This window comes from Chamaea fasciata, unplaced genomic scaffold (genome assembly GCF_029207755.1).
Source record: "Chamaea fasciata isolate MVZ Bird 193981 ecotype frontalis unplaced genomic scaffold, bChaFas1.0.hap1 SCAF_5, whole genome shotgun sequence".
Lineage (NCBI taxonomy): Eukaryota > Metazoa > Chordata > Aves > Passeriformes > Sylviidae > Chamaea > Chamaea fasciata.
The window spans coordinates 11,773,869-11,798,661 of NW_027094090.1; the positions used below are offsets into that span (position 1 = coordinate 11,773,869).

The 24,793-nt window shown below is 38.2% G+C and overlaps 1 protein-coding gene across 11 annotated transcripts in view; it reads left to right on the forward strand.

The window, feature by feature from the left end:
* The window catches only part of MAGI2 (membrane associated guanylate kinase, WW and PDZ domain containing 2), a 714,127-nt gene that overhangs the window by 651,654 nt on the left and 37,680 nt on the right, over nucleotides 1-24,793 (forward strand). For all 11 annotated transcript variants that reach the window (XM_066182812.1, XM_066182813.1, XM_066182802.1 and 8 more), the window contains 5 exons: nucleotides 988-1,236; nucleotides 13,527-13,712; nucleotides 17,370-17,544; nucleotides 20,225-20,465; nucleotides 21,660-21,803. In XM_066182812.1, coding sequence (XP_066038909.1) covers nucleotides 988-1,236; nucleotides 13,527-13,712; nucleotides 17,370-17,544; nucleotides 20,225-20,465; nucleotides 21,660-21,803 — 995 coding nt within the window. The remainder of the gene's footprint in view (nucleotides 1-987; nucleotides 1,237-13,526; nucleotides 13,713-17,369; nucleotides 17,545-20,224; nucleotides 20,466-21,659; nucleotides 21,804-24,793) is intronic.

The window sequence follows — 24,793 nt, forward strand, 5'->3', positions numbered from 1 at the left end:
CTTGTCCTTGGATGCTGTTTATTTTATTAATATATACACACACTGAAGGTCTAATTTGCAAACTCTCTACCTAGGATGTATGTGTATATGTGGGAGCTCCTCACATGTTCAGTAAAATTACTCTGTCACTCTTGTTATTCCAAGCAGAAAACATAATACTTACATTTATCTGAAAGTTCTATATTAAAACTGTCAATAAATGCTGATTTGTGTAAATAACTTATATCTGCAAAGAATATAAATCCTTTTTTTTTTCCCATCTGGAAGTGTAAATTTACCATTTTCCATTGCCAAAATGTTCACACTAAAAAATGTGTAATCCCACAAGTTTTAACTTGTTTCCTGTTCTTGTTACTGTAAAGCAATATTAAAGTGTGCATGGACTCCATTTTCACTTCTGCCCTTTTCAACTTGCCAAACAAGAGCATCTCCAAACCTTTAAATGACCGCTGCTTCTGCCAGGACACCCACAGAAAAACTACTTGTGATCATTTTTCATTGTATAAAAGCTCTGCTCTTTGAACATCTTTTGAACATGCTAATCAACTTGTAAGAAGAACATTATGCAGCTAATCCTAATTACTCTGTTAGCTCCCTGCTTAAATTCTTGTAATCCAAACACAAATAATTTTTTATTGGATTAGATGGTCACATTTTCCTCTTGATGACAGATCCACCAGCAGACAACAGAATAGCACTTGGTAATGATTTTACAATCCAGATAGACATTGTTCTTACTTTCCTTTCCTCTCTTGTAGCTGGCGTAGCAGTCAGTGTTCATGCTTGCTTTATCTGATTGCCCTTGAATGTTCTGCATAATTGTGTAGATTCCTGTCTCTCTGCATCTATTACAGCTCCTAGTTTAATACTTGGGGTAGTCTGGTCTGTAGGCAGTCAGCTGTATTCATGTTGCGTTAGCAAATGCACTGTAACTCACAGAGCCACTGAGCAAGTCAGACTGTGACACCGGTGTGATTTATGTTGTAGGAGAGCCCTGCCCAGAGAATGGCAGAAGCCCAGGCTCGGTGTCTACGCACCACAGTTCTCCAAGAAGTGACTACACGACTTATGCCAACAGCAATCATGCTGTCTCCAGCAGCAATGCTACTCCCCCCGAGGGCTTTGCCTCCCACAGCCTGCAAACCAGTGACGTGGTGATCCACCGCAAGGAGAACGAAGGCTTTGGCTTTGTGATCATCAGCTCCCTCAACAGGCCCGAATCTGGGTCCACAATAAGTAAGTAAATCACATTCTTCAGTTCATATTTCTCTAAGTTTGCCCCAAATAAAAAAAGAAAAAATTATTTAAACCTATCTGCTAATAATTTATCACTGCAGAGATTTAAACTGAAGATACTTTCAATGTTTATTCAGGGGCACTGTTTATCTGTATTGTCTTGGACAAAACCAAAGGTTATTCTGGCCTCTCGAGCTCTGTGCTTCCCACACTTCTTTGACTATCAGAGTAATAGAGGATTCACCCATAAAGTAAATTCTTTGTAATCTCTTTGAGATTAAAGTCTCAAAGAGACGCTGTAAGTAACAAGTAGAGTTATGTGAATAAATTATTCTCCTCCATGCAACTGAATTAGACTTTTTTTAAATAGATCAAGATGAAGTTCAGCAAGTCGAAAAAAAGCTTAGATCACAGCAAACCCTATGACAACAGCTGTCCAATTATGGGACTGCCGTAGCAACTGGAAATGGGGAGAACTTGTTAGATGCAGGTGCAGAGAGGCTGATTTAACTGGATGGAGTATAGACAGCATAAAAACTACGGCTGAATACAGGGGGATAGGTGTATCTCTCTGTACTCAGTAGTACTCAGGTTGCAAGATCTGCACTTAATAATTATAGCTCACTTTCTGTTCAGAAAACTAGGGGTTTTTTATGTGGGTCAATTTTATTGCTTTAATATAGACATCTGGTGCCACTTGAACTGTCCTGGGTGCATCTAGGGAGAGGTCAGACAGATGTGATATAGGACCTACAAAAGACTCAAACCCGGGTAGGGGCAGCTGGAGGCACAGGGGCACCTTTGGGTCTTTCCAATGACATTTAACCCAATGAGAGCTGAACCCTCTGGAAGAAGGAAGCAAAAAAGACTCTATATTGAGGGACATCCGCATGCCCCACCAAATAATGCTAACCACAGCTGAAACACAAGAGAAGTGAGAACATTTATAATTTTGAAAGCCTAATATGATGCTTTCCCTACACTAAGATATGTTTTAAAAGAACTGTTCTCTTGCCTGAAACTGGTTCCTGACAAAATAAAATCACAATTTCAAATTCAGGGCCAAACATCACTCCTCTAAATTCATACCTGAAAAGCAGCTAAGAGAGTACTGAGAAAACCTTATCTCACAATAGCAAGTTATCTCAGAAAACTTTTTTTTGCAGTATTTCATGATCATGCAGTTATTAAAAGAGTTGCTTTTCATGCTACCTCAGCTGAATTTTAAAACTCCATGATTGCTGGAATTAAAATTGTAACAAAACCATGGCTAATTAGCCTCTTGGGACTCTGAGTTTTCACATTACTGAATATAATAGCCGAAGAGCTGGAAGTTCTTTGCAGAAGATAAGAAAAGAAAAAAAAAATACATTGAGGTACATACATGTTAATCAGTTAAGTCAGCCATGATTTTTTCAAGAAAATTATTTTATAGAGAGAGTTTGTGGTTGGGGCAGATGGAGAGGGAAATGGGAGAGAGAGAGGAAGAGAAAGAGAAAATGCTCAAGCAACCAAAATTTCTGTGATTGGAATAGTCTCTTGAAGACTACAGACCCAGGTTCAAGATCCTGTTTTTCCTCCTACCTTCCAACATGCTCTTTCAGTACTTTTCTTTCTCCACCAGCAACTATGTAAGTAGTCATTTTTGACGCTCAGCTGAACGTCTCCAATAGTAAAGAGAAATGACAGCCTGCTGTGGAAGTGACAAGAGAATTTATTCAAATAGTAACTGCATTGAATTTCAGGGATCCCAAAAAGTACCAAATCCTAAGTTTACGAGAGCAGCAGTGAACAAAAAATTACATTTGTTGTAGACAGTGACAGAAAGGAGAAGAAGATACCCTTTCTATATGAATTCTTTTACAAAACTCTAGTAGAAAAAAATCCTGAATATTATATCATCTGTCATCAGTAATGAAAACAATCTAAAATTATTGACTCTTTCTAGAGTAAGAAAGGTTATTTTCTGTACTTAATATTTATTTGGGTGAAGTAATTTGAGCGTTATTAACAGGAGCATAACCAGTAGATTGAGGGAAATTATTATCACCTTTTACTCAGCACTCCCTTTTACTCATCCATTCAGAATACAGCATCTAAGTTTGGGGCCCTTTGGTAGAAAACACAAGAGGGAAACTCTCCTGAGGTACCTTCTAGCCTCAAACAAAACAAAATCCTTTTACTGAAATGCACAATCAGGGGTAGAAAGCATACCAACAGTAGGAAGATATCAAATGGATATAGGAAGTGCAATGTCCAAAATGTATGATACATCACTATCAAAATGTGCACCTGCACAGCACCATGCTAACACCTTGGTAGTTACTCCTTCCCATAGCAGCAATATGTTAATTGAGTGAAATGGGCTCTGGTTCCAGTGCCCCTTGTTTCAGAGGCATGCACTTGTTGCCAGCTCCTGTATCCGCATGTGGAACAGAATGATGTTATGCAGACATGCATGCACAGTTAAATGTTAATGCTGTAATTGCAAAGCAATTCTGAAAAAATCAAAATGGGCAAAATAGGTCAAAAAAGGGAGTATCATGTAGTGCCAGACACTGTTAGGAAGAGCAGCACCCAGGAAGCTGTTTCACTGGGAGCATCCTCAGGGCAAAGTGAAGAAGGGTTCATTTGATTTAAGAATGTTTATTTCAATAACTCTATTCCCTCCTCTACTTTCTTGCAAAAGCAAAAGACTTGGGGTCTTGGAAGAATAAGTATCATCACCACTTTTACTCAAGAAGGCAATTAATTATGCACTGAAAGTATTTTCCATGTTCTTGAAATCACACTTACAAAGTGTACTTTACAGTCCAACAGATTACAACAGCTCTTGCTGAGTACAGGCACAAGCACTTTGTGTCACTAGGTGTGTGTGCTTCAAGCACTGCTAAAATTGAAGCAGTCATTCCAGCAAGGTTGCTACTGGCTGCAGAGCTGCAGGTTCATTAGTTTGCTGCTTTGCAGTTGGCCTGAAGCTGAAGGAGCTGCACAAAAGCTGACCTTCTCTTTGCCAGGAGAGTTTGCTCTGTCTCTGAAGCTGTACGACAATCCCCTGAAGTCACAGTAGCAGTGCTCCAGCTGAGTCTCAAATCCCTTTTCCACCCTCTGTTGGGGTGTGGGCTGCACTGCTCCCACACAGTCTCTTAGGAATGCTTCATGCTCCTTCTGACCTGAGAATGGGCCATGAAAGGCTCAGGAGCTCCCAGAACTGAAGATGAAATTCTTTTTCCGGGAGGTTTAGGGTCTTGGTCAGCTTTTCTCTCGATATGGTTTCCAAGGGGTTTGTTGTAACTGTTGATTTATGGGCGTGCCTTTGCTATGCAGAAATTTTCAAAATACTAAATGCTTTTTTTTTACTATTGATGTAGACACAGAGTGAGGGCAAACTACAGCCATAATTAGGAAACACATTATTTTTTCACATTTTGTGATGGGCAGCACTGTAATAGCCGTCATTTTGATAAATTAGCATTGAGTACTTTGGAGCCTCCTTTAGATCTGAATGTCATTTTTCCTTACTGGTACTTGCTTAAACATCCAATTCTTGTGGCACACTTATTTTCCTGTGTCTATAATGGTTTTTGTTTTCCCTTTGTCAAAGCATTGCTTGGGATGTTCTCTAATCCAGCACGGGATTATCTTGCACTGAACTATGGTTCTGATGTGGGGAGATCAGGAGTGGAAAACGAATGACAAGGATTGAAAGAAGAGATTTTACAGGGCAAAGCAGGGGCATAGAAAAGGTCAGCCATGCTTCAAAATTGTATCAGTAAAAGGAGATAAAGTGGATAAATAAAGAGCTGTGCTTGAGTGGTATATCCAGGAGCAAGTCATTTTGCCTAGTGCAGCACGCAGAGGATCTTAGAGTGCTGAGTGATTTAGAAAAAAAAATACACCTGTCCAGGCTCCTGACCTATTTCTAATGAAAGGATTAGCTTCCTCTGCAGCCTGTGGAAAAGCACTTGCAGACTTCTGGAGATGGCCAGAATGAGATTTCTGCATGAATGTGTCCCAAAGTTTTGTGGAGTAAACTTGTCCCTGCCTACTTCCATATCTTCCTGGTACCATTACTTCTTGTGTTTGGGATGCAGCTTCATCTAGAATAAGTACTTGTGATCCCCTGGTACCATTACTTCTTGTGTTTGGGATGCAGCTTCATCTAGAATAAGTACTTGTGATCCCCTGTAAATCTCTTTGCATCGTAATTTTTTAGAGAGAAACCATGTGTTGTTAACAGACCTTGTTAACTTGCAGCCTCCAGTGAAATTGGAAAATTGGCAGTATTTCCAGGAATTTTACTGTGGCAGGTAATGTCAATTTAGCACAGTTATAAAGTGTAAACAAACTGAAAACACAGGCCTAATCAATAAACAATTTTCAAAAAATAAAGACTGTGCATACTTGTTACGACCTTCCTCCTCCTTCACAAAAGAGGAGTTGTAGATTTAATTTGCCCCTACACTGCATATGCCAGTGCCTGCTGGATTTTGAAAACATATGATAAAACAGAGTCTAATGAAAGAAGTTTCTTTCATTTCTCAAAACATACAGTCTTAACTAAAAACCAAAAATCCAAGATAAGCTTCTGCTGACTGCAGAAAACAGAATTCTGAGTAAGTCCCATTCAGTCCAAAGTTTCTTTGAACTCCTTACAGTTTAGAGATAAAAACCAGTTTATCGATCAGTGATAACTGTGTGATCTGAGTTGTTTGTGTAGCAATTTCACCTATGCTTTTCCTGGGTAAGGTGGTGCTTAGGGACACAATTTTATGTGACCAATTTTCAAATTCTAAAGGATACAGTGCTTTGGAAATTAGGATGTCTGTCTACCCCACCTAGGACATTTTTGGAGCATAGCAGTGAAAACCCACCCACAGTGTGCATCCCCCATGGAAGATATTTGCAACTTGTGGGCAAGGAATCTGGAATCTCATTTCTGTGCAGCTTGATATTCAGGTTTGAGCTGTTCTGCCTCTTCAGCTACAAAAGCACAGTTTCTAAGTATGTTTAAGTGATAGTAAAACTTGCAGCTGAAAGAAATTTCTATATGATTTAGTTTTTCAAATCAACATAAGCAGTTAATCATAGTAAAATAACCTTAAGAGGTCAAAGAGGCTTTTAATATCATCAAATCACATTGCTGGAGTCTGCAGGCATGAAATACTCAATTTTCTGTTTGATATTTTTTGGAGATAAATAATGGAGGATCTTAACGGCATTATTCCCCTCTCTAGATGATTTCTGTCCTTCACTGTGTTTCTGAATACATCATTTGGACCTACGGGTGCTGCTCCTGTGTTTTCAAAGAATGAACACTGAGTTTTCTTAGCAAAAACCCATCAGGGGAACCAAGCCTTTTCTAATAATTCCACAGGGTCCACTTTGCTTTCATTAGAAATGTGAATTAAAGTCTATAAGCTCTGGGTTTTTTTTGCTTATATCTTCAGCTTTCTAAGGTGTGTGCACTCCTTCCCATTTAGCTTCTTTTGCCTGTGCTATGCAAGCAAATGTGCTCCATGTCAGCACAAAATGGGTTGTTTCCATTTATAGATTCATTAATCTTATAAGGGAAAAGGATTATTTTCACATGCAAGTATGCAGCATGCCACAGATTTCTGTTTTCCAAGTGTCACATGAAATATCCTATCAATATCAGGAAAATATTTTTTTAGCCCTGATGGGAAGTCCACCATACTCAAGTTTTCCAGAATTTAGATTTTTCCATAGCAATGAAATTACAGATGTTTATATTTAATATATTCTTCCAATTAAAATCTGATATGCTGGAGCCTGCTGCTTGAATGAAAACTCTTGCATGTTTAGAGAATTGGGAATATAATAAATATTCAATTGATCACTGTATAACATTGAAAAGGACAGCTGGCTCAGGAAGGCTCATTTGCTTGGCTTACTGTCTATATCTCTCAACATTAGAAAACATTGCAAGAATTTATCTGCCAGGGGGCTTTAATAGATAATGCAGAGGTTTGATTTTTTTCGCCTTAACTGCTACTTTTTGACATTTAGCTACTATATAGAGGGGGGAAAACTGGAAAGTTGCTGTCTAAAAAAAATAGTCTCAACAGTTAATGCATGCCTAAAAGGACTGAATAGATGTTAAAAAATTACTGATATAAATCATAAAATCCTTATATAGGGTAATACTTTCTTATAATCCACTTTTTTTAGCTTGTGTGTCTTTCAAATGAGCAGAAATTATTTTTTCATTCAAAAAGCAAGGGGCTGATAGATATATCAGTCTTGTTTAACTTACTCATCAGTGGCCTGGGTGAAAGGACGGGGTGTACCCTCAGCAAATTAGCTGATGTTACAAAACTGGGAGGAGAGGCTGATACACCTGAAAGCTCTGCTGGCCAGACCTGGGCAGTTTGGAGAGTTGGGGGGAGAGGAGCTTAATGAAGTTCGAACTGGAAATGCAAGGTCCTGCATTAAGGGACGAATGAATAATCCCAGGCACCAGCACAGGCTGGGGCTGACTTGTGGAAGGCAGCTCTGTAGAGAAGGACATGGGGGTCCTGCTGGACAGCAAGCTGTCCATGAGCTGGCACTATGTCCTTGTGGCCAAGAAGGATAGTGGTGTTCTGGGGAACATTAGGAATAGCATAGCCAACAGGTCAAGGGAGGTAATCCTGTCCCTCTCCTCAGCCCTCGTTAGGCCACATCTGGGGTGCTGTGTCCAGTTCTGGGCTCCTCAGTCGTGAAAGACATGAAACGACTGGGGAGGGCCCAGTGAAGCACTAAGGGCGTGAGTAGGGAACAGGAACAACTCTCTTAGAGGAAAGGCTGAGAGAGCTGAGCCTGTTCTGCCTTGAGAAGAGGTGGCTGATAGGGGCTCTTACCATTGCATACAAATATCTTAAGGGTGGGTGTCAAGAGAGTAGAGCAGACATTGGGCATTTGGAGCAAACTGAAACACAGAAAGTTAATTCTGAAGATATTCTTTCCTTTGAGGGTGGCTGCACTCTGGACCAGGCTGCCTGAAAGGTGGTGAAGTCTCCTTCTCTGGAGATGTTCAAACCCATATGACTTAATCCTGTGCAATTTGCTCTGAGTGAACCTGCCTCAGCAGGAGGTTGAACTGTGTGATCTCCAGAGGTCCCTTAAAACCCCAACCCTTCTGTGTTTCTGTGATATACAGTGCTAGAAGAAGTATCTGTATTCAGAAACTGCTCTGGGTTTGTGTACAGCTGACCCAAGCATATGGACACTCAGGTATAATGCGACAAAATTTGTTTGCAATTTTGGATAATGATACAAAATTTGTTCTCTGTTCAGTGGCATGCAGGTGTGATAAGGATATTAATTTGAATCATGCAGAGCAAAAGTGGGTGATTTTTATCAAAGAAAAATATTCAGGAAAATGTAAATTTGTAGTTATCGGTAGGTTTATGAAAGCAGACCTTATCCACTTTCTAAATGGAAAGATTTCTTTGAATCATTTTGTCTTTCAATTTTTTAATTTGATTTCTCTTTAATGGGCTAAGAGCTGATCATTGCACAATTAAATACCTTCTGGGAAAGCCTCAGCTGCTACATGCCAACTCTGGGTCAGTTTGTGCTGTAATGCTCTAAATATCTGAGCAAGATTTAGGAGGACAGATTAATGACTTCAAATACTATAGAAGCTTTGGTGCTCTGAGGATTCAAATCTTCCCCAAGTCATGAAATTTTGAAAAATGCACCATAGAAAAGTTACATTCCGTTGTAAGATATTTTGTTAGATAAGGTTTCTGCAGCGTTGCTACTCTCTGCTAGATTATTTTGCGTCTAGGATTATGCTTTCTGTCTTGGAAGGATTTCTTTTATCTTAAGTTAGGTATCCAACTATATCACTCCTGAGTCACATTTTGCACGAGTTGATAGTACTGGGGGGAAAGGTCCTGTATGTCTATTTTGAAGGGCTGTGTGGTTTGTAGACATATAAATTCATTCTTACTAATTTCCCATATTTTCAAAAGTTAAAAAATTCACAGTAATTTTTCCCTTGCAGTTTCATTCATTGTGTAGTCTGAGAGAACCAAGAAATTAATTGTTTTGCAAGGGGGCAGCTTGTTTTCTGCATTCACTTTTAGCAAAATCAATGAGTTTCTTGGAAAAAAAAAAAAGCCAGAAATCCAAATCTTTCTGTATAGCCTGCTAATATTAAATGCTGCTCAGGTAACTCAGTGTTTTGAAATAAGTGGATCAGTTCTCTGCAAAGTCTCATCCGGGCACATGTTCCACTCTTCAATATATACATGTGTTTGGAGAACAGCTTGTGGTGAATTGTTAAAAGAGGCATGAACAGATTAATAAAAATTTTTAAGGGTGATAGGAAGCATTTACCACTGGTCAGGTGATCTGGAACTTCCTTTAAAAGGTTCCATCATTAAATGCTCTGCTTAGATAAAAATAAAACACTGAAGATGCAATTTAAGAAGAAAAAAGTATTGTATGTTAACAAAATCCTAATTAAATGCCAGACGTGGGAGGTTTCTTTCCAAGAAGAGACCTGCCATGCTGGGAGAGACAAAGCAGACATACAGATTCTTGCTGTCCCTTTGCTGTGACCAACAGCACAGAGGACAGCACCTACAGCAGACAAGACCTTTCCCAGGCATTGTGTCAGCTTTCACAGCCGAGATTTTCTGATTTAATCAGCAATGGGTCACTCTCATAGGTTGGTCTAATCCCTTTTTGTATCCTTTTATTCTTCTGCCCCTCCAGAAGGTTGCCCCAAATTCTCTTTCCCAAGGTGATGACTGTGAGTTCATGGGACAACTCCTTTGAGCATATGCTGTTTTCTGCTTCTGACTTCCATGCTTCCCTTCTCTGAATCTTTGTGAGTTCATTGCTATGATTTTTAAGATGAGGATACTGAAATTATCAGCAGACTTCAGGCACACAGCTGTATCTAGCAATAGTTTGTTTCACTTGTTTTTTTTTTTCTAACTCTTAGTGTCATATTGACTGTTTTAATGAGTTTGTTTTTAGAGAAGTAGGCACACATTTCAGGGTCTCTTGAGTGATAATAATTAATTTAGGGCTCATCTCTGCTTAGTCTTAGGCAGCGTTATTTTTTCCTTACTTGCATCATCTTGCATTTTCCTTCGTGAGATCCCGTCTGCCACTTCAGTCAACCCACTCTCTATGGACAATTCACAGCTCTTCCACAGTTGTTTTAGATGTGACCATTCTGAACAATAAAAATTTTCCATTTTGGAAATTCACAGTTCATGCCTACCTTCGTTCCTTAGCTTTTACCTGATTAATCCCCTGAGATTAATGAGAGTAGCTCCTTCTTATTCCTTCAAAGTAAGTATTTCACCACCAAAAGCTCTCTCTAAAAAATGGAAGTTTTCTAACATATTTTAGCATGGTTGTTTTTTTTGTGAACAGCCTACACATCAGATAATCTGCACCCCTTAGAAGAATTCATGCTTGTAAAAAAAGCCCTAAATAAATCCTCCCTTCCCAAGGAAGCATTTTGGGACCATGGCAGCCAGGATATTGTGGCTTAGGAGGGCTCTCAGGCAGAGTTCCACTGGGAAGAGAAGCAAAGAACAGAATCTCCTCAGGATAACATTACTGGGGGGGAAGAAGCCAGGAGCTATACTTCTCCTCACATTATCTAGAAATGTGCATAAACCAGTTTCTGCTGAGTGGCCATGCGCTCCTCTAGTAAGTAACTAGATTTGCCCATAAAACCCTATAGAGCATAACAGTGTAACCTTGAATCCAGCAGAGATTCAGATTCCTTCTGCAAAATTTTCCCACTCCCTACTTTGCAGCAAGATCAAATGGCACCGATACAACCTGAGAAGAGGAGCATTAAATCCTCAAATAGCAAGGTGGAGTAGAAAAGGTACCTTGACAGACACGGGCTTTGTTTTTATGGTCGCCTACTGTTAATCTTTTCATAACACGAAGGAATGAAGGGAGTTCAGGGATGCCAAAACATTTAGAGTAGGTGCCTTTATCAGGAAGGTGAAGACCATTAGGCTTAAAGGGAAGAAGAAAAGAACACCAAGTTCCTTCTCTTTCTCCCTCCCTTCCCTTTTCTCAGGATTTGGATCCGAATTAGACTCTCGTGGCTCTCCCACCTCCAGCTTTGATTTCAGCAGACATCTCAAACATGCAGACATCTGCTCTATTCACTTGTCAGGTACAAGAAGTCCAACAAAAAATTTTTCTGGCAAATTAATAGGACTTCCCACCCCTCATCCTCCCACACCCCTTACTATTGAAATGATATCTCCACATAAATATTTAGGCTACCAAAAACATCTTTAGGGTTAGAAACAGTGAGCGTGGAAATTTTAGTCGTGTCTTCTCTACCATATTTCCTCTTCTTTCTTACCACCAAATTTCTTGCTTTTTTACGTAAGACAGTCTCATTTTCAGATCTCCACTAATATTTAGTAAAGATATGACAATTCAGACAGATCTTTTATTATATATACCAGAAACAGGCACATTTTAGTATTAGTGTAAGTGATTCTTGGTGATGCTTTAAGAACTGATTTTATGAAAACTGTTCAAGAGTCAAGTTACTCTTTTATTTGTTTGCTCACTGTATGCGTGTATTATTTGTATGCATGAAAGTTATATGTGTACCTTAAGGGTAAACCTTAAGGATAAAATAAACACAATTTTTGTAGAAAGTGTGGCTATAGATACTTAGTATATTTTAAAAAAGAAATGTTTAGATGTTGTGACATAAATCAGGTATTTCCTATGCAACAAGACATTTCTGAAGTGCATTTGTTGAGTCTAAAATGTATGTGTTGTATTACTAAAGTCGTGTTTTAATTTATGTTCTTGCCTGAACCATAGTGGTAAAGAAGTATGCAGTTTGATTATGGCTTGCACTTCACTCACTCATATATTCAGTGTTCTGAAAATTAATTTTTAGCACTGTAAACAACACTTACATCCATACTAGAAACAGAAGTCACTTTGATGTATGTCTGTTGTGACTTTATACCAGATGTGCAGTCTGTGTTAATCACCAAAACCTTCAGTAAATGTTTATCAGGGTGCTGAGAAATTTGTTCTCCAGCAATGTATTCTGAACAAATCTCTTATTAGAGCTTTGGTTTATATGAGCATTGATAGCCTAGATATCTCCCAAAAAGTGTTTGAACAATCTTTTTTTTCATTTTTCCTAGTTCTCTGTAGATAATTAAATGTTACGGTTATATTATTTTGGGGGAAAAAAAAAAAACCAACACTGGCTTTAAATACCAGTTGAAAGGTGGATAGTGAAGCTGAGCTGTTTTGTGCTAAGTTTTCCAGGACTGAAGTGTGGGACTGCAGAGGAATACTCAAACATTAGGATATTAATCGTAATATGGTAGTTTAATTGCGATAAGCATATTCATGAGTAGTTGGGAGAAAGAAAAGTAGCATTCTCTTTGGGCGGCTTAGAGAAAAGAATCAGATATAGCATATGCATTTAGTTAAAAATCAGAGGATAATAGAAACACCGGTCAAAATATCAAGAACAATATTTAGAAAATTCAATGAAAATGAGGGAAGAGACAGAACAAGAGCATGGATGGAGTAAACAGAAATGTGAAGAGCCGCAGAGAAGAGCTAAAGGAGAAGCTTTGCTCTTTGTAATGTTTTGAGAAGAGGGCTGAGATGTTTTGATGTAGTACATGTCTATGTACTCATAGCTGTCAACTTAATTCTATTCATTTATTATTAATATCTAATTAGAGAGCTGCGCATCTCAATAAATCTTCAGTATTATTTCTACTTTTCAATAAACACATTTCAATGGAGGAGAACAATTTTATGTACCCTGGGCATTTTCAGTAACAATTTTTTGTATATAAAGCAAATAATATTATTGGCGCCTCTATTGCAACATACAAATAAAGAAATTCTGTAAACCAGGAGATGGGAGACAATTTATGACTGCTATTTATTGTGTAAATTTATCCCCTTTCCCTTTTTTAATTCCTTATTGTTTTTCTGATCTGCTTATTAGGCTGTTTCGTGCCAGGTTTGCAAAATAGCTGAATTATAAACTTATTTTGGACTTCATATGTATCCTCCATGTGTATATATGCATCTGGATTCTGAATTTTTAGTGAAAAGACACAGTACAGTGTTACTGCAAATGACATTGCATAAGAATTTATATTCTTATAAGCTTTTACACCAACTGTTTTTAATTCTTATAGAACTTTCTTCCAAAATGAACTAATTTTCTTTTGTTTGTGAACATCACCACTTGTTTCAGCATATGTTAATTGTATCTATTGTTTCTTGCCTAGCTGTACCCCATAAAATAGGGCGGATAATTGATGGAAGTCCTGCGGATCGCTGTGCAAAACTTAAAGTTGGAGACCGGATCTTAGCTGTGAATGGCCAGTCTATTATTAACATGCCTCATGCAGATATTGTGAAGCTAATTAAAGATGCAGGTCTCAGTGTAACTCTTCGCATCATTCCTCAGGAGGGTAAGTCAATGGCCCTTAAAAACAGGAAGAAAATATTAAGTAGCCTCCAATTAGCTTAAATTATGTCACCACTTGAAAGAGCATCTTTTGTTCTCCTTCCTCTGCTGTAACGTGCAGCACACCAGAATTATGAGCTTAGCACTGGCTCGGATAGGATCTGAATTGCTGAAAAGCTTTCAAGTTATGAAATGGGTGTTTAAAGCAAACCTAGAGAAACCTGACAGAGAGAGAGAAAGAGGATTTTAAGGTCTTTTGCAAGAATTGTCTTCTACATAGAAAAGCACTCTACAAGAGAGCCAAGTTTTGAGTTTGTTCTTTTACATCGTGCTATAAGCCAAGCCAAAGTTTGACAAAGTGATTCACAAGAGACTGAAATGGCTGTCACCAGGCGTGTTCAGCTACCAGCTACGTGTGACAAAAAGTGATGAGAAGGAAGTGTTCAGATTTGGCAGTTTCCTCCATCACTATCATGTAGCGATACATCACTGTAAATGCACAAGGCAGGAAAGAACTGAACCCTGAATTATCTCGTTTCTAGTGTGGGGATAAGGGGATAGACTCATTATTCTGGTCATTACTCCACATCTAATCAGTGAAGATCTTTTGATGTTGGCTCCATGGGGTTTGGTGTTGATTTCAGGGCTTTTTTTAGTTTAACAATGTGCTGCACTGCTGCCTGAATTGTACCACGTTAATGAGACTATGTCTTTATATCTCAGCAACACATATGAGTAGAGCTGGGAACGACACACAGAAGGTAATGGAATTACTTAATGATCCGTGGTCCAGTTAGATGACCTTCACCCTATGCTGCTGCACCCAGCAACAGGACAGGGAAATAGTCTGGCACTGGTCATAGACTGCAGCTGAGGGAACTCATCTACTTTGTTAAATGAATTCAGTGAAGAGAAAAACACAAACATACAAAAACTTAGAATTCACATCAATTAGCACCCATGTAATTACTGGAGGTCAGCTTTGCAAACATCTGAAACAAGTGTGGTACTTCATACAGTCCATGAAGTTTGTTTAAGCCTCTCTGGTATCCAGGTTAAATAACATCATTAATAGTTCAGCGTTAGAGATGGATGCATTAAATTAGAAATAAAGCAGAGGTGTAGCTCAGTTGTAGTACTACAAGATGTTCTCAGGTGCTAGTGGTGAGAAATGATCTGTGCCCAAGGCGCAGCTTCCCTGTGTGGCTGTGTGACACTGGACAACTCATTTGCCTTCTAATATTAGCTTCCCAGCTTATAAAAATTGGTAAAAAATCTAATATCTCTGTAATATACTTTCAGGTTAAAAATACCATATAAATACAAAGCAGTTTAAGAAGCTCATGATTTTACCAGTTCATCCATAGTTATGAGAGTAATGTAGAAATGAGGGACAACATTTCCAATCTTTGTCTCTAAAATATGGAATACAAGAGACTCACAGATGCAAAATGGGCAATTATAGCCTTAAGCATAGTAATTACACAGACAAGTATTGCTTATGCCTGCATGAGGAGTGTTTTAAGTGCAAATATACAAGCTTTTTTTGATAATTCATCCTAAATTGAAAATATCTTTTATAAAGTAGACAAAATTTTTATAATAATTGTGAGCATAAATTAGATAACTAGAGAATATGCACCCATAGGGAAAAAACCCACATGTTAAACATTTAAAAATAAAACACACAAAAATTAAAACTAGATTCAAATGTAAATCTAGGCAAGATCTGTATCATGTGTAGCTATTGCTGTTAGGGATGCTCAGCCATATGTGTGTCCGTTTTGTTTGTTTTGCACAATGCCACACTGGCCTCACTCCTTCTGTTGCAAGCAGGAGTAGGAAAAATATAATATTTGCCTTTACTGTTGATAATGCAGGAGCTTCTGCAGTGCTCTGCCCTCCTGTGGGTGGAGTCTCTCACATTTATGCATCCTAATAGGTAACTGGTGAACAGGACTGTGCTAGTGTGTTGGAAGAAATATATTTGATATGAGCTCAGCAGCAAATATGTCACCCCCCAATTCCAGCAGGAAGCCTGAATGAAGACTGGCATCTTTTATTTATAACAAAGCAACAAAACCATATTTTCTATGCCAATCTCAGTCTTTTTGAATTTCGTCTTGTTTCAAAAGAATGATTCTGTTTTTCTGCACTATTCCTTTGTGAAACCTTAGTCATTTGACATAATACAGTGAAATAAAACATCAGTCTAAATGGTTAGTCAGAATTTATGAGATTGGGTTTACTATTTTACTGTTCACAGTCCCCAAAAATTTAAAAAGACAGGAAATTCTAGATGAACTCAAAGACAGCAGGAGCTAATGTAAGGACACCACTGTTTTAGCTTTTGTGACAGCTTTTGTTATCATCCCAAACAGTGGAGAAAGCAGTAAAATGTTCAGTCTCTCAAAATGAATTGCTTTTTCGAAATGGAAAGCATTTCAAATATCTTGTAGCTGTGCTAAGGCACATGCAGGACAGAGAGGTGATTCAGGAAAACCAGCACAGCTTTACCTAGAGTAAGTCCTGCCTGACCAACCTAGTGGCCTTCTACAATGGAGTAACTACATCAGTGGACAACAATGGACAAGGGAGGAGCTATAGGTCTCACCTATCTGGACTTCTGTAAGGCCTTTGACATGGTACCCCACAGCATTCTTCTCTCTAAATTGAGAGAGATGAATTTGATGGGGGGCTGTTCAATGGATGAGCAGGTTGAGGAAGGTGATTCTGCCCCTCTACACTGCTCTCATGAGACCCAACCTGGAGTTCTGACTCCAGCTGTGGGATCCTCTGGACCTGTTGGAAGCAGTCCAAAGGAGGATCATGAAGATGATCAGCGGGCTGGAGCATCTCTCCTATGAGGAGAGGCTGAGAGAATTGGTGTTGTTCAGCCTGAAGAAGACAAGGCTCCAAGGAGACCTTATTCTGACCTTGCAGTACTTAAAGGGGGCTTATAAGAAATATGGGGACAGACTTTTTAACAGGGCCTGTTGTGGTAGAATAAGTGGTCTTACAGCTTTGAACTAAAAAGGGGTAGATTCAGACAGATATTAAAAAAAGAGGTTTTGGGGGGGGGGGGGGGTTTGTTTGTTTTTTGTGGGTTTTTTTGGGCTTTTTTTTTTTATGATGAGGGTAATGAAGCACTGGAACAAGTTGCCCAGAGAGTTGGTAGGTGCCCCATCCTGGGATTCCTGTCAAAATTCAAGGCCAGGTTGGACAGGGCTCTGAGCAGCTCGGTCTTGTGGAAGATGTCCCTCTTCATTGCAGGGGGGTTGGACTAGATAATCTTCAAGTGTCATTCCAACCCAAGCTGTTCTGTGACTCTATGATTCTATCATTCTGTAATCAGTATTTCTGTTCTTTAAAAGAATACGTTAAACATGGAAGCGATTTCCCTTGTTGAATTGTGTTTAAAATAATGATGGTGTCAACCAGAATTATAGAAGTCACCAAGATTTCGGATCCATAGACTATCAAAAAAGGAGGCCATTAGGTTCAAATGTCTTAAAATCTACTTATAACCTGAGAGAGTAAAAGCAACAAAGCATAAATTTGCAGAGGTAGTGCGTGACCGAAAATTATTATTGTGTACCTTTGCCCTTTATTAAATGCTGCACTGTGACAGGTCTTTAATCTCCATCTCCCCATGATGCAGAGCTGAACAGCCCAGCCTCGGCCCCCAGCTCGGAGAAGCAGAGCCCCATGGCCCAGCAGCACAGCCCCATGGCCCAGCAGAGCCCCCTGGCACAGCAGAGCCCCGTCGCCCAGCACAGCCCCGTGGCCCAGCCGCCGCCTCCACAGCCCCTACAGCCACAGGGACACGAGAACAGGTGTTGCATTTTCTCCATGGTCTTTTTTTTTTTTATTTCTTTCTTTTTTTTCTTTTTTTTTTTTTTACCTTGTATGTTAGTCTGGAGTCAGGAAGATGTTTTTTATGGTGGGTGTCATCTCTAGTGTACTGTTTACCAGCCAATTTCCCATGTGTAATTTATGGATATACATTAGCAAATTTATCTGTAATGGAAATCTCATGGTAGGGAGACAGAAGTTTTGTGACCAGCTTTGTTAAAAGCTGTGGGATGATACAACTTTCTGTGACCTCCAATCAGCACTATTTAGTCTTTGGATTATTTTCTAGCGTGTTAAGTAAGGCTGATTACACTGACTGTCTTTATGCTAATCTTCAGTAACCAACACATATCACCAAGATCCTCTTCTCCAAATGATGCTGGTTACAGGATTGTAACTTTTCTCTTCTGAATATACTTGAGTTCACTTGTGATTCAGACACTACACCCTCTAATTCTCCTTGCTTAACAGATGTAGTACTTTCACTTGCCCAGAATAATTTTCTTTCAATTAGTCATACTAGGAAAATTACTTTTCCTTATATTTCATTGAGTACTTTTTCCAAAAGTGATCACCTCCTAGAAGACATATGTTTCTGACGAAATTCAATACAAAGTTTTCAGAAAAGTCATTCTGTGCTGTTGGGAGTCAGTATTAAATATCTGTTAAATTGGGAATTTTCAGATGGGACCAGCAAACGATATTAATTGAAGTTCCAGAAAGAAATTCTGTAATAATTATACTGAAAAGTGAAAGCTCTAATTGCTCATGTCACCATTTACAAATTCAGCAAAAATTATGGTGCCTCCATCTGTGAATGAAAACATCATCTTCTGATATGCAGCTGTGGCCATATATTGGGAACCTGCCTAAAGATTGCTCTTATTTCAGAAAAAGGCCAAATCTTGCTGGTTCATATAGTATTATTTTTCACTAGATTCTATAAGCTAAATTACAGCTTGTTTGTATAGCCATATACATTGTTTCTTTAGCAAAATAAGATTTTAAAACTCTTAGGAATATTAACTAGGTTTTTTGCTTCCAGTATTAATAAGGCTCAGTATCACAGTAAGTCTGTTTGTCCTCTATTTTTACAGGATGATGATATTGAGTAAAGAATGTAAGAGGATTGCATGTATGCATGCAGGTATTATAGATGCTATGTAGAGGTTTTAAAAGAACACATGACAGCAGTCTATTTTAATCTTCTCAGAAAAGTCAGGGGGAAATAGTTCTGATGTTTTTGTGGCTGGTTAGACATTCAGATTATTAAAACTATTGTGTAGGAAGATTAGCCATAATATCACTGTAACTACATTAATAAAGTAATGACCTTTTGAAACATATGAGACAATTTGACACATTTATGTTCCGATTTCCTTTTTATATAAAGGATTTATATATAAATCAACATAATCAAAAACAATGCTGTCATTTTTTTTCAGAGTGTAATTTTTGTAATCAATAAGTAGATTTCAAAATCCCTTTCACGGTCTGTAAGTATCTCTGTATCTGTATGTGTCCATGAAAAGACACGGTCACTTTGTTGACTGAAAACTTCCAGTCCATTATTAAAGCAGAATTTGAAATGTCTGTTTCCTGTATAGGAAGTAAATATTTCCTTTGGTACCTAGGGAAGAGTGTAAGAACATCCACTCTGTGAATATTTTTATTAAAATATAAACCAAACCACTATTACAGAATTACTTTCCTAAAAGAGTTCAGGACTTTCTCTGTGCCTCTCTAGCACACCCCATGGCTGAGCTAGGGAAGTTTGCCGTAGGGAACGTCCTTTATTTCACCCTGAAGTGCCATTATGTGCTAATTTACTCGTGCTAAGAGAAATTCCCATCTGAATAAAGTAAATAACTAATCAATGTACCTCAGAAAGTCACATTTTCTTTCAAACTTTAGGACTCGCCTCCCTGTAACAAGTCATCAGCTAAAGCAATATTTTATTTGTTATTAATTTCTCATAACCAAATTTATGTTCTTTTCACTTTGTGTTATTTCTGTGCATGACTACTGACATGACTTTACTGACATAGCTTTTAGCCAGATAGCATCATAGGGAGTGTATAATAAAAATAATCCATGCTATATTAATAGATGTTATATCAAAGACACCTTTCATTAAAAAGGTAACAGCTAAGACTGAGAATTTATCCTTTTCTAACCTTGAGAAGCTCACAATAGTATTTTATGTCAATGAAAGAGGATATAAACCGCACTGATATTCCACTTATTCTATAGAAATATTAATTTTGGAAAAAAATCACTTTGTAAACTCAGTGATTTATTTTGTAGTGAGAATAGTGGGTGTTCTCACATGCAGTTTCATCTTCAAAACAGGCAAGGTAAGTTGGAATCAAGATGCTTTTTCTGTTCCAGTCCCTTTGGGTCTAATACTGATCTCACTGATACGAGCTGGAAAATTGCATAGTATGACCTGAGGGAAAATTGCTTATGCCCATGTTTCAAAAGCGCTCACTGTTTTTGGATGCCTCGACTATTTACCCTTGAGAGGTTTACTTCTCTGTGAAAATCTGTTCCATGCAATTTTGCAGCCAGGCAGCTCGCTTTCACTCCTCACTACTGCCCGCAATGCACATTCTGAATGGTTTGCTTCTCTCTGAAACTGAGCCGTGGTGCCTCCCTCAGCTACAGGTCAGAAGTGAAAGCCAGGCAGGATGTGAAGCCTGACATCCGGCAACCCCCGTTCACGGACTACAGGCAATCCTCCACGGACTACCGGCAGCCCCCGCTGGACTACCGGCACCCTCCGGTGATGGATTACCAGCAGCCGCCGCCGCTGGACTACAGGCAGCCGCCGCTGATGGAGTACAGGCAGCACTCCCCTGACACCCGGCAGTACCCCCTGTCCGAGTACAGGCAGCCCCAGGTATGGACACGCACACCCCCAGCGCTCCTGCGCAGTGCAGGCTCTGTAGGGACAGGTCGTGGGTGTTGGCAAGATGCCACCACGGAAGGAAAAAGCACATTAAAGGGTTTTGCTCTATTTCTCTGTAGAGGAAATGACTTCCGAACCGTTAATATTATTGTGTAACTGTGTGGTCTGTAAATGAACATTACATTTATAATTGTGTGACTGTAATGTTAAATAAATGCCATTTTTAAGGTACTGGAGAGCTGAAATAAAAATCTATCATAAAAAGCTTTTTCATCAGCAGAGAATTTTTTTGTCATTCTTGGCGCATTGTCATCAAACTATGGTGGGTGTACTTAGGTCAGACTGCACTTCTACAGCATTCTTGAAAATTAAGATTTTATCTAAAAGGAATACATAATAAAGGAATGAAAATCCTGACTGATAAAACTAAATTTCTGTTGGTAACAGTCTGGATGAGTAGAAACTGGCCCATGCAACTAGTTTCTTTGACATCAAGCACAATCTGACAAATTCAAAGAGATGATGAGTTAGATGAAGAGTTATGGTACCTTGGACATGACTCCTCTAATGACAGATATTTACTGACAGTTTTGAAGGTTGAGGATTTAGCTCAAAGTTCAGACTTTAAAAAAACCCTTCCTTTCTCCTTACATAAAGGCAGAAAAACCAGAGATCAAAAAGTATTAAACTGTAAAGTTCTGGACATTAGATGCTGGAACCATCATGGTTTGTATGTCCATATTTTCAAAACCAGACACAAACCATACCAAGAAAAATACGGAAAATCCTAAATGGGATGCAGAGAACCCTATGAAAATATTGTGCATTTCAGTATCTAAATAACAAATCTCTATCCCCATGTGCATATCTTATAAGATCCTTCTTAGCATCTAGAGAGATGCTTGGGTTGGCTGTTTCCCAGCATCTCCAGTCTAATTCTCAAATCAGTAGACTGTACAACCCAAGTTTGCACTTTGTTTTCTTCTGCTCCCATGGATCTTGGAGTCTTGGCTGACAATGGATCAGAAGCTACATCACAATTTCCCTCCCACACCCATCTATGGACCTTTGCTTATATCAAGTGGATCAATACATTTTTGAAGAGATGTATTTTAAAGTTTTCTTGAATGTATATCGGAATGTCCATATAGTTAATTGTCTTTCATTTTGTATTTGTCTGTACAGGACTTTGATTATTTCACCGTTGATTTGGAGAAAGGAGCCAAAGGATTTGGGTTTAGTATTCGAGGAGGAAGGGAGTACAAAATGGATTTGTATGTATTGAGGTTAGCAGAAGATGGACCAGCAATAAGAAATGGAAGGATGAGGGTGAGTAAAATTCATTGTGACATTTTTTTCAACATTTACAGATATGTTTGGTGATGGGAGAAAGAGAAAGCATTTTTTTCACCTCTGATCAGGTTTTAAAGAAATAATGCCAAATACCTCTTATAAAATAAACTCATTTCATAGGAGTTCAAGAAACTAGTTGATACATATAGTAGATCCCTGTACTTTCTTCACCAATAAATGTATTACTTCTAACTGATTATACCTTTTACCATATTATAAATTTTTGTCATTATTATTTTCACTCTTATCTAAGCAACTTAAAAATCTCAGACAATGTTTGATGTTTCTTAGATAATAATGACAGAATTAACATTTGTGTCTCTAATCACAAAAGCAAAGTGATCACTATATGACATGTATTTGAAAACTATGAAACCTAAGACCTCATCTGTGTTATTTTGTTAATTTAAGCAAGTCGCCTTTGTAGTGTTTGCTAAATTTGTTTGCTTGCCTTAATCTTGTTTGTAGGGATCATGATTTCAAAAAAAGCAAACACATGGTCTGTATAGGAAAAATACCCTAATCAAAAATAAAGACATTTAATCTGTTCAGTTGTTACAAAGACAAGGTGTAAACTCATCCAGGCCTGCTGATACTTTGCAGAATTGTGAGTACACAAAAAGGAGAAGGAAAGAACACAGGCAAGACTACGAAGAGTCAACATAAAAATTGTTTATGTATCTAATTAGTGCACTCATATTCAACCAATATTTAATTTCAAAGATGGGCAATGAAAATTGTGTTCTGTACAGTGGTAAGCGCAGATTTTACAAATGTCATGGTTGTTGCACTTACTCTGTTTCACAGTCTAAACAATCTGATCAAATTTGATGTCTTACTGAAAGAACACTGTCTTTATGTGTATAACTCAGGAGTTTTGCTGTGCTTCAAATGACTCTTAACTTGGCCACTTGGTAGAATTGCAAAATTCAATTAGTCCTCAGTTGTACCACGGAGTGCAAGCCCCTGGCACTGGCAGCAGTGGCAGAAGCAGTCCCTGTGTCACAAAAACCGGTGGGACAGTCAGGCAGGCAACTGATAATTGAGATATACTGCATTTTTTTCTGTGAACTATAGGTGATTTCATGCTGCAGCTAGAACTTTACTCTGGTCTTCATTCTTTCCTTTATTTTAGTACTATCATTATCAGTTGCTCTTAATGAGTAGCCATATGCAAGGTGTACATTAGTAGCTATAATGTGATTAAAGATGGAGAAAAAGCTGTGCTTTTAATAAGCTCGGGAATCACTTATTTGGAAACATATGGCTAAGAATACAGAATAAAATAAAAGAACACCTTTGAAGAGGATTCATTTCAAATAATAACCAGTATTAGGTAGAAAATTAATGTTAAAATCTGTGCATCATTTTAACAAACTAGTACTAAGGAATGAAGTTAGACATTGTGTGTAGCCAAAATGTAGAAAGTATTTCATATGAGTATGGGTGTTTTTTTCAGTTGCATTGGGAAAAGTTCTGTATACTTTAATGAATACTACTAGTATAGTTTCTAAAATAACTTGATTTAAAGTTTTTTCATTGTAGTGGCCACAACATATCATCAAGTGTTATTCTAACCAGATAGCTGTAATTGGGATTTTTTTTCTCCCTTTTGAAAGCATCATTATTTGGAAACAGTTCTACCATGCATCCTTGTCACTGAGTCTTCTCTTTTATTCTCCTGCCTAACAGACATTTTAACTTGACAAATGGGTTTGGAACGTGAAAGATTATTATATTCAGTGATCTGTGACTGATGGACAGCAGAAACTCAAGAAAGATTCAAAACAAAAATAGAAAAAAAGAGAAACAAAAAAATTATTGAAAGAAATATATTGCATAGTAAGGTGGGCAAAGGAAGCAGAGTTCTGTATCCACATCTCCTTTCCTAAGTTTACATCAGCTGTTCACAATGCAGGTTCATTCACACTTCTTGGCTGGTTGTTGCATCTCTGTATCTCTCTCTTTCACAGGTGCATCTCTACAGCTAAACATGCGAAAATCAGGGCAGTGCTTCTTGCTTTAGATACCATTGTCGTTAAAGACACAATTCCCTGATCCTAGGCTTTCAACGCTGAGGATAGCAAACCATGCTTCTGTGGCAGGATCTTATTGGAACACTTTCCAGATAAGAGTTCTTCAGGTGGCCTCCTGGTCTCCATTGCTGTTTTTCTTGCTGTTTCCTCCTCCTTGAACAGACTTCTTTAATTTAACTGGGGCTTTACAGAGAAACATTGAAGCAGATAGCGCAAGGTGCAGATCATGTTTATAAAAAGAAATAATGCACATAACTCCAGTCCTATTCCCACTCATGAAATCAAGAAAAGAAAAACAAAACCAGCTAAGTTGTAGCAAAAAATAGATCACATAATGAAGCATTCTACCTATAGAGCACTTAGATGTAATAAGCAAATGTATTCCACAAATAGCACTTTGTTTTCAATCTATGTACAGCCAGAAAAAGCTCTGGTGGAGACTGATTCATATTGAAATAAAGTTCCCTATTTTACAGAAATAAATAAAATAAGTACCTTAAAGTAATAGAGATGAAGTTATACTAGTGGTTTTATAAACTTGTATAAATTGAAGAAATGAAATCTCAAACTGAATACAGCTCTGGGTAGGGAAGTCAAAGTCTGTATGTTTACTCTATTAGTGGAACCTGCAAAACCACAGTGGTGGAATGAGTCCCAATAGCTATATTCCACTTGGACATGTGTTTAAAAAATCTGAGAGTCCACCACCACACATTCAAAAATTCTAAGGTCTAAATACATGTGAAAGTGTTAGGCATTACAGATGCAGAGTATATTAAAGTGAAAGCTATTATTATAGGAAAACAGATATAAATAAAGAACTGGAATGGAGCTATCTCTTGTAAAAGAAAAAAAGTAGGTCCATTACTGAGGAAGGTAGGTATGGAAGGAGTACAATATGCCAATGATAGCAAAGAGAAATTGAACAAG